Source organism: Impatiens glandulifera, chromosome 8 (assembly GCF_907164915.1).
Source record: "Impatiens glandulifera chromosome 8, dImpGla2.1, whole genome shotgun sequence".
In the NCBI taxonomy this organism is placed as follows: Eukaryota; Viridiplantae; Streptophyta; class Magnoliopsida; order Ericales; family Balsaminaceae; genus Impatiens; species Impatiens glandulifera.
In genome coordinates, this window is record NC_061869.1 from 23,188,711 (window position 1) to 23,207,072 (window position 18,362).

Here is an 18,362-nt window from a genome sequence, read left to right on the forward strand (position 1 = left end):
AAGAATCTGATAACTTCTTTTACTCAATGACCATGTCATTGAGTGCAACAGTTAACTCTTCGTTGGTAAACTCTTATGATGAAAGATCAGTTACCTTGGATTGATCAGTTTCCATCAAGCATGTGACGACTTTTGTTTCATTTTCACTAGGTGAGTCCTCTGAGTCGCTATCGGCCCATTTAGATTTGTTTTCAGCACATATAAGAACCTTCTGATCTTTTTGGTTCTTCTTAGTTTGAACGTTATGGACATAGATCTGAATCAGTTTTTCCCAAATATCTTCAGAAGAGGAGTAGGACTTAATCTCGCAGAATATATTCATGTTGATTGATTGATATAGGATATCTTTGACAACGTTGTCCAAGTTATTAGTCATCTTATCTTTAGTTGTCCACTCACATCTTGGGTTTGCAATCATTATGGGACCATCGGTAATGACACTCCACATATTGTAGTCAAGAGCAACCAAGTGAGCTTCCATTCTCATCATCCAATAATCGTAGTTTTCTTTCGAAAGTAGAGGAATTTCGTTAATGATAGACATGATTTAGGTTTTTGATGCTTGAGAATAAAAAACAGGGCTCTAATACCAATTGATAGGATCGGTGTAATCAATAGAGACGGAGTTCTAACTATTGATGACAACTTCTGGAAAACGATTTGATAGATATCTTGTTAAGGATTAATATCACTTTATATTCTTCCCAAACCCTTGCAAACTCTTGAAGCGATTCAAGTGCGGAAACGTTTGCTCAAGTTTGAAGCTACGAACCAATGAGAGAAGGAAAGACAGAATATAAAAGACACAGCAAGTTGTTTATGGATGTTCGGAGTAAACTCCCATATATCACCCCTTCTTCCAACCACCGGAAGAATTCACTATACTTCTTTGAATCAAATACAGTTTATTGGCTAGCTAACTATTGAACAAAATAGACTCTATTCAACTTACAATATGTTTAAGAATATCACTCAGCTAAACAATGTTTTGGATTATATTTCTCTCTTGAAGATGATGTACAAAATCAGTAAGCAAGTGAGCAAGCATATAGCAATTCGTGAGACAATGCCAAAAACTTACAGCTCGTTCGTTGTCCTTGAGGATCTTTATATAGAAAACAGACACCAACGGTCGAATCTTCTATATTGACATGTGGCGAGCGTCCATTGAAAATCCGTCTATAGTACAAGAGTACATCAGGCTCTGTGCACAAGGATCGTGGTCGTACCAATCTGATAGTGCGCCAAACATTCTTCTAGAACTGTCCTGCAAAGAACAAGTAGTGGAAAGAATATTTACTTGTGTGACATTCATTCATTGGATGTAACTGGCGGTGGTATTGAGCTGCACGGATCAGTAGAGCAGGAGTAGGGTACAACTAGTTGATCGAGGGTAGACGAATGTTAACTTTAAGAAGTTGTTGAAGCGAGGCATTAGACGTGCTCAATTAGACTGCCAAGTCAAAGGAAGTTTGATATCATCATCTAATTGAAAGATCCATTAGTCCACCAAGTCTAATGAAGTTAGACGGCACGTCTAACTATGTTTGACTTCAGACTTGTTTGAAGGAGTTAGACGTCAGCGTCTAACTTTTATCTGTTAGACTACACGTCTAACTACGTATCTATTAGATTGCACGTCTAACTACTTATTTGTTAAATTGCACGTCTAACTATGTATCTGTTAGACTACACGTCTAACTACGTATCTGTTAGATTACGCGTCTAACTACGTTTCACTTCAGACTTGTCTGAAGGAGTTAGACGCCAACGTCTAACTTTCATCTATTAGATTGCACGTCTAACTACGTATCTATTAGACTGCATGTCTAACTACGTATTTGTTAGACTGCACGTTTAACTACGTATCTGTTATATTGGACATCTAACTACGTATCTGTTAGACTGCACATCTAACTACATATCCGTTAGACTACACGTCTAACTACGTATCCGTTAGACTGCACGTCTAACTACGTATCTGTTAGATTGCACGTCTAACTACGTATTCGTTACATTGCACGTCTAACTACGTATCTGTTACACTACACGTATAACTACGTATCTGTTATACTGCACGTCTAACTACGTATCTGTTAGACTACACGTCTAACTACGTATCCGTTAGACTGCACATCTAACTATGTATCTGTTAGACTGCACGTCTAACTACGAATCCGTTAGACAGCACATCTAATTGCGTATCCGTTAGACTGCACGTCTAACTACGAATCCGTTAGACAGCACATCTAACTACGTATCCGTTAGACTGCACGTCTAACTTAGCATATTTTTGATACACTTGCACAAAAACAATTAGACGACTTAACTTCATTCTTAATCAAAGTTTTACTAATACCTCAATAAAATAACGTTAGTCAAAATAATTTGACCCAACAAAGAGTAATATAGATCTATAAACTATAGAGAAAAATTGTTATGGCCAGAAAATCAATTAGAGGTCGCCGGAAAATTCCGATAAAGTGGATTGAAGATAGGGCTAAGCGTTCCGTAGCGTTCTCCAAGAGGAAATCTGGAGTTTTGAAAAGGGAGAGTGAACTTTCTACTATGTGTGGAATTGATATGGCACTAATTTTTTTCAATGAAAGCGGAAAAGTCTTCTCTTATGACAATCCTACTTTAAATATCATATTAGATTGCTTTTTAGGCTTAAATCCCCAAACAGTGCTTAATCCAGCATCACGCAAAATCATTGAGACACAAAAGATTTCCCGTATTCAAGAGATGGAAGCTAAAATAATGAATGGTGAAGAAATGCTCAAACTTGAGAAACAACGTGGGAAAACGTTATCACTAGATATGACTAACCATGCTGTGGAGAAATGGTGGGAGCAGCCAATCGAGTAAATGACCTTACTCCAAATACTAATGAGGATTGCAAGTATGGAAAAATTAAAGATGGTATTTGAAGAACAGAAAAGGATTAAGATGGCCACACACAATTGGAATTCATTAAATCTTTTAGCTCTTACTAGTGTAAACCAAATTAGTCAGAAGTGATTTGTTTTTAATTTGTGTCAAGCTTTATTATAATATGTTATATGATTTTTTAATAAAAATATGTTGTTTTAGAAATTCATTTGTGACTTTTGGTGGCAATATATTTTATAAAAGTATTATAATGTTTTATTTATATTCTTAATGTATCAAAGAGATCATTATTGAAAGTTCTCATTCATTTTTAATATTATTTTATTTTGTACAATCACTAATTTTCTAAGGTGCAACTCAATTTTTAAATGAAAAGTAAATAAATAAAATTATTGTTATAAGAAATATACAACCTAATCCCTTATTTCTTATTTATATAATAAAAAAAGATTGTGCAACAAAAATATTCTACTTTCACAACAAAAATATTCATATTCTACTTTCACAACAAAAATATATCACTTTACGAGCCCTTTAAAATCCAATTTTGATTCAACAATTTTAAAAGGTACAAGGTACAGCCCCTTTCATTTCTTGGAATGAAGTTAGATGGACCATCATTAACTATCACTTATAAATTGAATAAAATCATAAAAAAAAAAAAAACCTGAACTGTTTATTAGTAATATTAGATATACAAAAGTGATTAAATGGGATTATATACCCATTGTATTATTTACAAATATCACTTTAACCCTTAGAATATCTTATCCCATTAAAAATCACCATCGAACTTATTAAAATATAATAATTTATAAATATCATTAAAATAGATAAGTATCATTCGTACTATTTAAAATATAAAATTTGATCATAATATTTATCTCAATATTCACCCTCAATATGAAATCTTGCGAAAGTTATCGAGTTCTTAAGATCGATAAATCAAGTGTTTTTTTAAATTGCCAATTACCTATCCTTTCATAATTTATAAAACTAACAATCAATATATAAATGTTTTGTACAGCAGCTTGGTTATCACAATATAATGAAATATATATAAAAAAAAAATCATATTTCAAATCTTTCAAAATTTAAATTATTCAATAAAATTCACAAACAATTGTAATTGTAGTTAAACTTCTATATTCTTATTCAACACAAAATCTAGAAATTGTTGTTAAGTTTAAAATAATATTGAATTTTCAATTTGAATCTATATATGTTTAATCTAGAAATCTATATAAAAGATCAATTTGAATCTAAATATGCTTCCAGATATGTCTTGTATAAAAAATATTACTATTTAAATAGTTCTGTTTAGATATCTTACCGTTAGACTAAACTTTTAAAAATTTAAGATAATTAACATAATTATTTTTATAAGTTATAAATGATTTCACTTGGTTTTAATAATTTTATTTAAATAGTCAAAAAGTGAAAAATTGTTATATTATAATTTATGAAATGGTTTTTCATAATGAATGGATAAAATAAGTTTAATTATATATAAGTTAAATTATATATATATATATATAATTGTTAATTCATATCAATTATATTAATATATATATATAGATAACAAAAAGGTGTTATAGTATATGGGTAAATACTTTTTCCTGTCATATTGGTCACATGGGTTCAAATCTTACTAAGTGCAATTGGAGATTTTTTTATTTTAGGAAAGTGTCCAGTTCGGCTGGATATCTAAAAATACCGAAGTTGAACAAAAAACTGCCACGTATGCGTATCCGGCAGACCAAAATAAATAGTGCATTCGGCTGCCGAAATTGCCTTGCTTGTCCACTATCCAGTAGGGGTGTAAACGAGCCGAGCTCGAACTAGCCCTAGCTCGAGTTCGGCTCTATAATCATAGGCTCGAGTTCGATTCGAAAAGATCGAAGACTCGACTTTAAATATTTTTATATATTAATTTCTTATATTCAAAAAAAATAACTAAACAAGATTTAGGGTTTTACCGGAACGATATTTAGGATTACTAAATGAGATATAAGTTTGTTGAAAAAGTATCAATAGGGAGTCTCTTGAGTCTTCTTGCATTATGGTTGTGGAAGTGGTATATTATAATTGAGATAAACTTAAAAAACATATTAGACTCCATTAGGTTTATTTTAAAAAATAAAATACGTGAAATAAAATTAATTTTATATCTTATAAAATATAATATATTTAGATTGAATATATTAAATAATATTATAATATAATTATATTTTTTATTTGATTTTTAAAAATTATGTTTTTTAATTAAATTAATATTAAATCTATTTATTTCCTTATAAGTATTATATAATATATATTTTTTAATTTATAAATATTATTCTTGTATATCTTGATATACCAAAATATTAATAAAATGTTTATTCTAAAAATTATTAATAAAATAATATAATATTGACTAATTTGAACTTAATATATATATATATATATATATATATATATATATATATATATATATATATATATATATATATATATTAGAAATGTTTAATGTCTTAATTGAAAACAAATTATATACCAATAAAAATTATTTTGTTCCGTATATACGACAAATGTACTCACACATAACTGAGCCCTATAATTTGAAGTGTCTAAATAAGCTTAAATACTTTCAAGAACGGTCCGACAAAATAAATAGTTCTAAAGGGTTAAAAAAATGTTATTGACACAAGAACAATTAACAATTATATGAAGAACTTTATTAACTATATCAAGAAAATTGGCTTATTTTTTTGAACCTATTACTTCAAGATAGAGAATTCTTGAAACAAATATACATATTGACAAAAATATAACAACATAAACAATCGCAATAAAGGTAAAAAAAGGTAATGCATGGTCATTGAAAGAGTTTCAAGAAATATAAATTGTGAATAAAATATGTCAAATGGGTGTCTATTAGAGTCCACGTTATACAAGATATTAAAACAACTTACTGGATTATAAGAATCCAAACTATAATTAATTTAATTTGATCTTATCCCAATTTGTATAAAATTAATTTAAATTTATCCATAAATAAATAACTCATTAAATTCTTTATGAAAAGATAAAAAAAATATATTATTGTAATAAATGTATTAAATGACACATTTATTATTGGTAGGTAAATTTCAATAGTGTACCCTTTATATGTTTCAAAAATATGTGAAATCGAAGTATATCAACAAAGAGAGTTATATAGATCTATAAACTATAGAGAAAAATTGTTATGGCCGGAAAATCAAGTAGAGGTCGCCAGAAAATTCCGATAAAGTGGATTGAAGATAAGGCTAAGCGTTCGGTAGCGTTCTCCAAGAGAAAATCTGGAGTTTTGAAAAAGGTGAGTGAACTTTCTACTATGTGTGGAATTGATATGGCACTAATTTTGTTCAATGAAAGCGGAAAAGCCTTCTCTTATGGCAATCCTACTTTAAATGTCATATTGGATCGCTTTTTGGGCTTAGATCCCCAAAGAGTGTTCAATTCAGCATCACGTAAAACCATTGAGGCGCAAAAGATTTCCTGTATTCAAGAGATGGAAGCTAAAATAATGAATGGTGAAGCAATGCTCAAACTTGAGGAACAACGTGCGAAAACGTTATCACTAGAGATGACTAACCATGCTATTGGGAAATGGTGGGAACAACCAATCAAGAAAATGACCTTACACCAAATACAAAAGAAGATTGCAAGTATGGAAAAACTAAAGATGGTATTCGAAGAACAGAAAAGGTTTAAGAGCAATTGGAATTCATTGAATCTTTTAGCCCTTACTAGTGTAAACCAAATTAGTCATAAGTGATTTGTTTTTAATTTGTGTCAAGTTTTATTATAATATGTTATATGAATTTTTAATAAAAATATGTTGTTTTAGAAATTCATTTATATTCTTAATGTATCAAGTGATCATTATTGAAAGTTCTCATTCAATTTTAATATTATTTTATTTTGTACAATCACTAATTTTTTAAGACGCAACTCAACTTTCAAATGAAAAGTAAATAAATGAAATTATTGTTATAAAAAATATACAACCCAATCCCTTATTTCTTATTTCTATAATAAAAAGATATTGTGTAAAAATTATTTGCTTGTCATGAATAAAATAATTAAGATTAATGTAATAAAATTGACTTGATAAAATTGACTTAGTTGTAATCTTTCTATAATAATTTATTGTATAATTCATAATAGTCTTTCATGCTGCATAGGTTAATTTAACACATATATTAAATGATTAAAATATCATTTATTTTTAAATAAAGTAAAATTCTAATTTTAGTTTATGATTTAATTTTTTTTTATTGAATTAAGTATTGAGGAAGAGATATTATATCATGTTCGTCAAATAATCTCATATGATGTATAGATAATCTCCTTAATGGAGTGCTAAATACATTTCTTATTGAAGAATATTATGGAATTAAATCAATAATTGTTTTTTGTTTGAATAAAATATTTATAAATGAATGGCCGAAAGTAATGCAAATTAAATGTAAACAAAAATAAATGAAATCTTTATAAAAGAACAATTGTGCACATTTGTTATTAATAATATCCAGTGATTTCATATTTTACTCACACAAAAAAATTTATATCACTTTACAAGCCCTTTTAAAAATCAATTTTGATTCAACATTTTTAAAATGTACAGCCCATTTCATTTCTTGGAATGAAGTTAGATGACCGTCATTAACTATCACATAAACAGGGTCGGTCCTTTTGAGTAAGCACGACAAGTCTTCGGACTAGGGCAGCCCACTCCCCAGAGTAGCCCATTTAGATAAATATATAACATATATAGATAAATATATGATCTTTTAAACATATAATATTGTAGCACAGTGTTTCAAAATACAGATTTATAATTTTCTTATGTTATGAATTCAAATCCCACCAAAAACAATATATTTTTATCAATTTTTATTACTAAACTTATAGGAAAAAAAAAAGTTTTCTTTTATTCGGATAGAGCATCCCAAAACTCGGGGGACCGGCATTCCTTATAAATTGAATAAAATCATTAAAAAAAATCTGAACTGTTTGTTAGTAATGCTCTTAGACTGACCAAAGTGATTAAATGGGGGTGATATACCCATTGTATTATATACAAATATCACTTAACCCTTAAACTATTTTATTTCATTAAAAACCACTATTATAAATATCATTAAAATAGATAAGTATCATTAGTACTATTTAAAATATAAAACTTAATCATAATATTTATTTCAATATTCTCCCTCAATATCAAATCTTTCGGAAGTAATCGAGTTCTTAAGATCGATAAATCAATTGTTTTTTTTTAATTGCCAATTACCTATCTTTTCATAATTTATAAAACTACCAATCAATATATAAATGTTTTGTACAGCAACTTGATTATTACAATATAATCAAATATATATAAAATTTCATATCTCAAATCTTTCAAAATTTAAATTATTCAATAAAATTCACAAACAATTGTAATTGTAGTTAAACTTCAATATTCTCATTCAACACAAAATGTAGTTCAAAATTTTTATTTATTTGTCATGTTGCGGCTCTTTATTGGGGTCAATTGTGATTTCGGTAATCTTTTTTCAAACTTCACAATTTAAGGCTACTTATTAAAATTATATACAACAAAATCGTCTCTTAACAATTTCAAATATTTTTAACTTATAATTTACATGTCATTTATAAATAAATAAATGATTAATGTCACTAATTTAATCGAATTTTAACAAATTAAGAGTTTTACTATCAAATTTCAGAGAATCAGTAGTCAAAATTCTCAATTCACTTAAATTCGATAGTTAAATTAGTAACATTGATATTTTATTTATTTATAAATGTCACGTAAATAATTAGTTAACGATGTTTGAAATGATTAAGATAAATCTCGTTTTGTATAATTTTAACAATAAGAAGTCTCAAATTGTAAAGTTCGAAAAAAGAGGTTTGAAATCTCAATTGACTCATCCTTTCTTCGAGCCTAGCGGCAATAAGATGTGGATACTAATCTTAAGTTCTTGGCTTCGAGCCCGTTAGGCGGCAAGTTATGTGTCTAGTTAAATGGTTAAGTGTATTTACGGGCTACATAAGTTATGCGCCTAGTTAAATTGTTAAGTGTATTTGCGGGGTACATACTTAATCCGTTGTCTCATTTTTCGTTCTAAAAAATCTCAATTAACCCTAATAAGGAGCCACAATTTGATAATTCTATATTTATATATTTATTTATTTATAAATAACACGAAGATAATAAGTTAATAACGTTTGAAACCTCGTTTTGTATAACTTTAACAATAATGAGGCTTAAATTGTAAGATTTGAAAAAAAAATAACAAAAATCTCAACTACCTCTAATAAGGAGCTTCAATTTTAATTCGATTATTTGGTGACACAATAATAAAAATATGTTATATTATTAACTGACAAGTGTATTAAAACGTTTGGTTTCTTATATAAATCTCTTATCATTTGAGTTAGCCATGAGTTTTGTTTTAAAAGATGGTAAATCGATAATGATTTTTGTGATAATAATATAATGTATTATAATTTATAATATTAATTTTTTTAATTTGATTTCTTGTAAAATATGCTAAAATTAAGATTAATTGAGTTTTTTTATTATAAAAAATTTAATTACAACTTATATATTTTATTTCGAATGATTGTATTATTAAAAATAAATATAATATTAATATATTTTAAGATTGTAAAATAAATATAAAACATTTATACTAATAAGATTGTGAATGACTTTTGATCTCCTAAATCATTAGTCATTATTGGTATTATTGATTGTGAACCGCAAGCTTAATTTGAATTTCACTTAATCAAGCTAACTCATTTAATATTCGATACTACTCATGTTTTGTCGAATCCAATAATAAATAATATATATATATATATATTATTTTAATATTAAAACTTTAAATTAAAAATAAATATTTTTTTTTACAAATATTTGAAATTTTAATTTTAATTTACGTTTTTAAGTGAAACCTATAAGTAAATAGTAAAGTCAATCTTAAGTTTAAATTTATAAATTTGTTTAATCTAATAAATATTTAATCGAGTCTAACTAATTTGACTTATTTACGGCCTTAGGTCTTATTAGGTTTCTTTCAGCATTTAAATTAGAAAAAACAAATTAAAAAATTTATTTACTTTATATATCTGAAATTGGATAAAAGAAAACATAAATAAAAAGTTTTTCCAAATGAGAAATCAATATAGAGAAAAAATAATAGCATGAACAAATCAATCAAACTTGTCACCAAATCCTAAATAATTTAAGAAAAAAAATTATAAACTTGTCTTTTTTGGTTTTTGATAGATCTAGATCAAATGTTAAAAAAAAAGTTCAAGATAAAGGAACCATCTAAAAATAAGAGCAAATATCCGCTGTACATGAAGAACTCGATCAACAAAATTAATCAACAAAATTAAACGGTAACTCGTTTCGGACTTCATCCCCCTCGCCGGAGGGCAGATAGAAAGCCACCAGCCCTCTTCCCGCTCTCCCCATCTTCTTCTCCAACCTATTCCAACATAGTGCATAATATCTTACATAGCTCCCTTTTCCTTAATTTTTTCGAACTTGAACTATAAATCCATATTCATGACAAACAACAATAGAATGATAATGTTTTGTCTAGTTAATGCGATCATGATTGCAATAAAGAAATCCAGTTTGGTATTGGTGATACATGATATCATGAATTATGTGATATGCAAAACTCTTCAAATTATAATCTTTTGGTGGATAATATGGATTAAACAAAATAAGATAACATTTACCAATAAGATGCTCATTCAATAATTAGTTCAGTATTAATGACCTAGGCGGAAATTAAAAAGTGATAATGTGGACTTAATCGAGAAACTACATGCTCTATACAAAAAAAGATTTCCTAGTTTATTCATATGATCATATCCCTTTTAGGTTTTTAGGTAACTTGGATGTTTTCTTATCTGTTAGGGAAGTTATTTTATTGGTTAGGAGTTGGTCCTTACCATTGCAGTAATAAAATTATCCTATCCATTTTTTCTTAAAAAAAAAGAAATATGCAAGGAAAATAGACTCGGTTTGTTAGATTGAGAGGTGTCAAAGGAGCCGATGAACAAAGGAGAAAGATAACCAAGTAACATTAACAAACAAACAAAAAAACTCAAAAAAGACAGAGATGGCAAACCGAGGAAAATGATTTCATTGAAGATTTTTTATTTTCCATAACTTTCATTTCTAAAACAGGTTTCCAATCAGTATAACGAGTTTTTATTACAGAAATGTTACCAACCTCTTTGGCTATTTGTTGTAGAATCTCGATAATTTCACAAAAATCGGGCCTCAAGGCCGGTTCCTTCTGCCAGCATCTATCTTGTAGTAGCTCCGTGATTTTTTGGTGCGTGTTCTTTGGAATGGTAGGCCGTAATCCCTATCAGAAAGTAATAATGCATCGATTAAGGACAACTTTTTAAGCCAAGTAGAAAGATAAACATAAAATATAGTCTAAAAGAAGTTATAATACCTTTTGAACAACACCAACAGCAGCTTGCAATGGCGTCAAGTACTCGTAAGGGAGCTGGAAACCTCTAAACATCTTAGTATGCAAAAAAGGTGCCATTGGGAAACACTTTTTTTATGAATTTGGTCCAGATATATAAACGTTTGGAAACTAAACTTAGTTAGAGACATTTTGAAATTTATTTATGTTTAAAATCTGTTCCAAATAGGACCATAGCTTCGAAGGCTTTGTAGTGGATGAAATAAAACCATACCTTCCCAGTTAGCAATTCCCACAAAACAATTCCAAAGCTGAACACATCAGCCTTGTGATCATAGGGCTTATGTTCAATAACCTTTAATTGCACAAATGAAAAAAGAAATATTTGCATCATTAACCGAGTTTATTTCGTATAATCAGGATCAATAAAAGCAAAATAAAGAGAAACCTCGGGAGCCATCCATCGATAAGTTCCGGTTTCAGCAGTCATCACTCCAGATTGATCTTTAACTCTAGCAACTCCGAAATCAGCCACCTTAACAACCTGTATTGAAATAAAATTCCAAAACAATCTTGTGCATGTTCAATAAGAAGCTGATAAGAAATATACAACATTAGCATTTTGGGAAAGGCGGTCAACTTACATCGTTTTCATCCATTAAAAGATTGGCAGCTTTCAAATCCCTATGAATGATATTGTGTTGATGGAGGTAATTCATGCCCTTTGATATATCAAGAGCTACTCTTAGAAAAGACGTTAACTTGAAGGAACCCTTGTGTTTATGTAGATAATCATACAAACTTCCACAAGACATGAACTCTGAGTAGACAAAAAGAAAATCAGATATGTAAACAAAGAATTTGATACGAAATAGAGATTAGTGTTCGAAGAGCCAACCACATGATGACACGTGACCTTCTTTCTAATTAGAAATATTAAATCACTATACTACTATTGGAATTAATACAAAAAGTGTTTATTTTAGTCTCATCTCTAAATTCTCTAGGTTTTCTACTTTCTCGAATCAAATCCTCAAACCTAATTTAGTGTTTTAAAAAAAATACTACTACAACAACACTTTCGAAAATATTCAGAAAGAGGAGTATCTTTCCATAATATTTTACTTAATCATGTATATATTTACTTTTTAGGCTAGCATAATAACCCACCGTCATGACTTCCCAATTCAGATGATTTTAATGAGAATCGAGCCTATTAGTAATCCTCTTAGTCTAAGCCTCTTTTCACTAAGCTACTTTTTAGATTATATGAAAGCATAAAGAAAGTAGATTAATAAATGCATTTCGTAACGTTCTCCGAAAATGAAGTAATATAACTTAGTTACTAAGGTAGGACATGTTTTTTTTTAAATGTTAAAGTTTATATTAACAGAGTTATACCAAGTCAACTCATCCAAATGCTGACTTCTTATATGCATCCAAACAATGTATACAACAAGTCAACTCATCCATCAGGCCACGTTGAATTTGTATATGCTTATTATGCACGAAAAAATCTGAAGGGACACTAAAAGTATTCAAGCAGACCTGTTAAGATGCACAAGGTCGGCGGTTTGGTACATGCACCGATAAATTGCACGACATTCTTGTGCCGGACTTTCCTGTAAGAGTCAATGCGAGAGCGGGTTGGGAAACGACGACAATAAGAAACTAGATTTTATGATATTATAAATAGAAGCAAATTGTGTCAATGTAGTGTAGTTCATAGGTTAGAGTGGGGTTAGAGTGTTTGTTTCTTTGAGCGGAGGTTGAGAGTTAGATCTCTATTTGGCGTGTTTCACCCTTTCAAAGAAATAAAAATTAAATAAATATAAGCAAATGGTGGTGGAAATATGTACAACACCTCATAATGAACACTTCTTGAGCAAACTCCTTCAACAAGTCTGTATTTACGCGATCTGGATTGAGTACTTTGATAGCTACTTCTTGGCTACAATATGTACCTTTGTACCTGACAATTCAAGAATAAAATTTAAACATGGCAATTATATGATCAGGAACAGCCTTTGGATATGAACTTACAAGTCACCATATGAACCAGAAGCAACTTTGGTTTCAAATTTCAACAATCGAGGATCTATCTCCCAGACATCCATTCCATCGTTAGGTATTGAAAGATGATTAAGTCCACAATCAACTCCAGTTTGTTCAAATTGATGTAAATGAGAAAAGGGATGACAGGTACTAGTCCATGATTGTTGTTTCTGAATAGTGATCCAAAAATGTTAGTTTTCCAGAAGAACATCATATATATAATGAACAAACACATCTAAATAAGCAAATAAGTACCTCAATCTTTAGCAGTTCTTTCCCTAATGATGTTCGAAGTTGTTCAATTTCCTAAAGGCACAATGACAAAAATAGTAAAACTTTTGAAGTAAAACCATCCAAATAAATGCAGAAGAAAAGAGATAATCTTATCTTTCCAGATTAGTAAAAAACACACATGTATGCATTTGGGCTTTGATTGATGTAGATTTTATTTTGGATTATTTTCACTATCCTCCAATCAGCCATTACTTCTACAGTTACATCGTCAAATTATCAACCAAAATACTAACTAGAAATACTGTTACTTTATTTTTATAAAAAAATATTAAATAATAAGGATATTTTAGTCATTTTATCCAAATAACCCACTTTTACAACAAACAAGATTTTTCTCAAAATAACCCAAGATCAAACAATGTATCTGTAATTTTTGTTGGAAGCTGTTCCAATTTTTGAATGAAAGATGATTGAATTTAAGGATTTTGCTCCTTTAGCAGATTTTGTCTTATATGTTGCTCATTAAACTTGCAAAAAAGCCTGATCTTGCTCACTCTGTAACTGATAGTGATAGACTTAACCTCGTGAAGTCAGTGCCACATGTTGCTGAGTTGGACTCCACGGCAGCAGTGATGTGGCACTAACTAAAGGCGTTACAAATGGAGCAAAACCAGATTTTTTTTTTTTTTTTGATTAATCAGACGAACTCTACTATAGGGAGCAGGAAAAAATTGAAAATATTACTCTTAAAAAAAATGAAAAAGTAGAAACATTGGACATTCAAGTAAATCCTTGCATTTAAGACAAAGTGTAAAAATCCATCCAAGACAACAATCACATGACAGACTCTCGGTTACACTTACATATAAAGCAAAATCAGACTTTTTTTAAAGTTTGTGTAACAATATTATACAAAGCAAAACAAGCATTATCCCATTTATAAACTATTGGAAGCAAAAGTGGTAAGCAAATGTTGTCTAGCCTTTTAATGATAAATATGGAGGTAAAGTAAGTTTACCTCATATGGCCAGCCATCAACAACAAAGACATCCAATGAATAGCCATCTGTTGTAGAAAAAGCATGTGCTTCCTGAATGTTCAGCCCTATCTCAGCTAGCAATGCAGTCAACTGTGTATATTAATTCATTGAATCAGTCAATTTAGTACCATATCAAAATCTAACTTTCTTCCAAAACCAAGGAGAATGAAATGAAAAAACTTGAATGGGATATGAACGACAAGCCATCTATCTAGAGGATAAGTCCTGTTTAAGCTGGAGGTTGATATTAGTGTCTACGGAAATCTTGAGATGGACGGATTGAGATGATTGAGATTTTTATGTCGCCATGCAAATTTGCTGACAAATTGTATCGTTTCCTCATAAACCGCATCTTTTATTTCATGTCATTTCCGTTGTCTGGAGTCTAAACTGAGACCTCAGCCTCTTAGTTCAATTAAGGTGTCTTAGTGGGAGTCAAACCTGAGACCTCAACCTTTTAGTTTGAGACTCTTACTAGGTAGGAGGTAAGTGTGATATATGGGCTTCGTATATATTTTGATGATTTTTTTCTTTTCATTGCATCATGTCAATACCTGACTGAGGAGTTTCGGTTTGTCGTCAGAAGAATATGTGATTTCATGCATTGGTCTGCAAAGATATTTGATTGCAAACAAGATTATCTACAAAATATGATGAACACTTGGAAATACCTTCAATCAAGAAGATGATGAGATCAGCTTCACTATTAATATCATAAATCTTACCGGAAAGACTGTCCGCCAGAAATAGAAGTGTCCTCGTCGTTTTGAACTTGAGATTCGAGTGCAAGGGCTTCAAGGTTAGGCGACGAACCAAAAGAAGGTGGTGGAAGAATTCTTCATTAAGATGCAACACATTAGCACCGGCAAGAGAGGAGCTTCACCAATATATGTCCAAAACACAAAAAAGAACCAAACCTTTGTGCCTGCAGCTTTCCTTCCGCCTTTGAAGAAAGGGAATCGGCTGTACTTTCATCAGCAACATTTGGAGGAACCTGCAACAGAAGATGAGAAAACCACAATTAAGAAAAGTAGCAACCCTAGCAACGGAAGCGTGTATGATAGAGACGAGAGTTGAAGAGAGAATCCTAAAACAATGGAGTAGTTTTTTACAGTTTATCTTTATGTAAACAAAGAATTATGTTAACCAAATTCAATTGATCCCTTAATATTAGACTATCAAATCTAATATCTATCTACTAAATAAAAACTGAAATATCTAAAACATAGGAATAATGACAATAAACAAAGTATTAATAATTATCTTTAACAGGAAACCCCAGTACATCATATGAAAAGAACTGTCACTAGAACAAAGGATCTAACTCAAGATGAATTGATCTAGCAATGAAATCGAAGTTACATGAACATTGCATGCCATAAAATGATGAACAAAATGCAGGAAGGAAACACAGTCTACCTACCTGGACCAAACGAACATCAAAGACAGGTCTATTACAAGGATCAGTGGCCAACTGAAGAAATCTTTTATGCCTGAGAACATCTTCTGCCCTCTCAACATTCACATCAAGTGCATAACTGCATAACAGAGTACAAAACAATAAAATTATGGAAAAGATGCAAGTTTAATCGGGGAGGCCATGGCTCTGTGGGTTGTCATGTTAGTTCTCCTTTAATTCCAAAAAAAAAAGCATGTAGAGACCAATAACATATAAAAAATTCAGTTTTCTTGGCTTAAATTTAAAAGGTGAGTTTTAGTGTTGTTATGAAGATGATTTCTAACAATACAAACTGACACTTTCGTGTTTATATCAAGTCCTAAAAGAACAACTCAACCATTCAAGCATGAAGAACAACAACTAAATCATTTAAGCATCAAAACACGTCGAATCAAATTGGTAATGAAACCTAGGTTATGACCTAAAATAGTAGAGATTTTATCATATTCAAGAAGAGAAGATAAATTTATGAGTGGGAAACAGATTAAGAAACAAAAAAAAAACATCATTGTGAAATTGCAAACAATGGGCTGTTTTTCTTATGCATTTTGTTTATCTGGATCATGATCCTACCAGTAAAATCAACATTTTTATACTAAATAAAGATTAAAACCACACTATATAGTATATACCAAATCAAGTAAAAAAATAACATTAATCCACCAGATTATAGTACAATTTATCAATTTAATACAAAAGAAATCTTCTATTTCAGTTCCTAAATAACATTCATTATTCACATCACCACCACCACCACCTTTTATTGTTCATAAGAATGAGATTCAGAAGCATAAACAACTTAAAGATACAAACAGTCAGAAAAGTTAGTAAAAAGAAAAGGTAAAGTTACCGACCGAGCTGGAAGGCGATTGAAATGGATGAAAAGGTCATCCTCAAAACCAGGTTGATGAGCTTCCTCTATATCAGAATCTTTAAGACGGCGGAGAACCTCATTGTAAGCCTCTAGTTTCCTCCGTTCCAGGCGATTACTATTGGAAAACGAATTAGAAGAAGACGATTCCGCCACCACAACTCTACTACCGCAACTCTCGTTGTTATTTTCCATCATCATCATCAAAATAGAAACAAAAATAGACGAACACAGCGATAGAATTCCGTCGTCCTGATCGGGAAACAAAACCGGAGTCAGACAGAAAGAGAAGGATCATATACTTGCCGGTCCCACGCTCGTACCCTCAAGATCGATAGGTCTTAGTCACAGTAGTAGTAGTACAAATCTCTTTCTCTCTCTCTCTTTCTTTTTCTCTCTCTTTCTTTCTCTCTCTGGAAAAAGGAACAGGAACAACAAAGCAGTAGTGAGAACTGAGAACAATTGATAATAAGATCTTGTTTGTTTGCTGTAAATTATTTAATATTTTAAAAATAAATTATTTTATTAATTTAACTTTAACTTAAATATTCTAGATAAACTTTTTTGGGGTCAAATTAAATTTTAAATTCATAACAAAAATCTTTTTTAAATAAACTAAGATCCTAATCTATAATTTATGGCAAAGTTTATTTTTTGGATAGCCATGAGTCATGACTCATCATGTTGTCAAGTCTACGTGGTGCAATTATTTCTAAGGATAAATACAAGTATTATCCATATATATATATTATAAAAATTAAAATAGCATTTTATAATAATTAATATTTTTAAAGAACATTTTCCCAACAACTTTTTTTTTATAGATTTTAAGAATAACCAATATACATTTTAACATAAAATAGATAAAAAAAAAAAATAAAAAAAAAACTGTTTTTTATTTTTGATAAAGTAATAAAAATGTGATTTAAAAGAATCTAGTTAAATTAAGTGCTTATAGATTTACGCATGAATTGATTGATTTTTATTATTAATGGTTAGATTGCTGGAATAAAATAGATACAGTTGTATTAATAAGTTAATTTCATTTCTGATCCATCAACATCGGAGTGTCCATCATGTATTAAAGAATTTTGAAGATTGACACATGAGCTCAAGAGACCATTATCATCAATAGACTTCAACTTCTCCAAACTAAATAAAAACTCAAAGGTTTCTTCGTACTTTTGGAATTGCTCAAACCGAGTTTGAAGTGAAGAAAGAGCTTGATTAATTATAAATAAGAAGTAATTAACTCAAAAAGATTCTTTAGGAGATTAAGTTACCTCTTCACTGTTAATATTATAAAATTGT

At 29.8% G+C, this 18,362-nt stretch overlaps 3 protein-coding genes across 3 annotated transcripts; 2 read left to right on the top strand and 1 right to left on the bottom strand.

Moving 5' to 3' along the window:
• Nucleotides 1–2,439: 2,439 nt before the first annotated feature.
• On the top strand, nucleotides 2,440–2,868 carry LOC124913190 (agamous-like MADS-box protein AGL62). The gene has a single exon (XM_047453795.1). It carries the CDS (start codon nucleotides 2,440–2,442, stop codon nucleotides 2,866–2,868), a length of 429 nt encoding a protein of 142 aa, XP_047309751.1.
• Nucleotides 2,869–6,121: 3,253 nt separating this feature from the next.
• Nucleotides 6,122–6,694, top strand: LOC124913191 (agamous-like MADS-box protein AGL62). The gene has a single exon (XM_047453796.1). The coding sequence runs from the start codon at nucleotides 6,122–6,124 to the stop codon at nucleotides 6,692–6,694; it is 573 nt and encodes a 190-aa protein (XP_047309752.1).
• Nucleotides 6,695–10,151: 3,457 nt separating this feature from the next.
• LOC124911964 (serine/threonine-protein kinase STY46-like) lies at nucleotides 10,152–17,376 on the bottom strand. Its single transcript, XM_047452509.1, has 16 exons — nucleotides 17,035–17,376; nucleotides 16,145–16,259; nucleotides 15,639–15,715; nucleotides 15,447–15,557; nucleotides 15,276–15,330; nucleotides 14,701–14,811; nucleotides 13,704–13,754; nucleotides 13,437–13,618; nucleotides 13,258–13,365; nucleotides 12,942–13,015; nucleotides 12,038–12,213; nucleotides 11,842–11,937; nucleotides 11,668–11,748; nucleotides 11,418–11,471; nucleotides 11,187–11,324; nucleotides 10,152–10,427 (listed from the first exon to the last, which is right to left on the bottom strand). Exons 1-16 carry the CDS (start codon nucleotides 17,253–17,255, stop codon nucleotides 10,356–10,358), a joined length of 1,722 nt encoding a protein of 573 aa, XP_047308465.1. The 5' UTR covers nucleotides 17,256–17,376; the 3' UTR covers nucleotides 10,152–10,355.
• Between the last annotated feature and the right edge of the window lie 986 nt (nucleotides 17,377–18,362).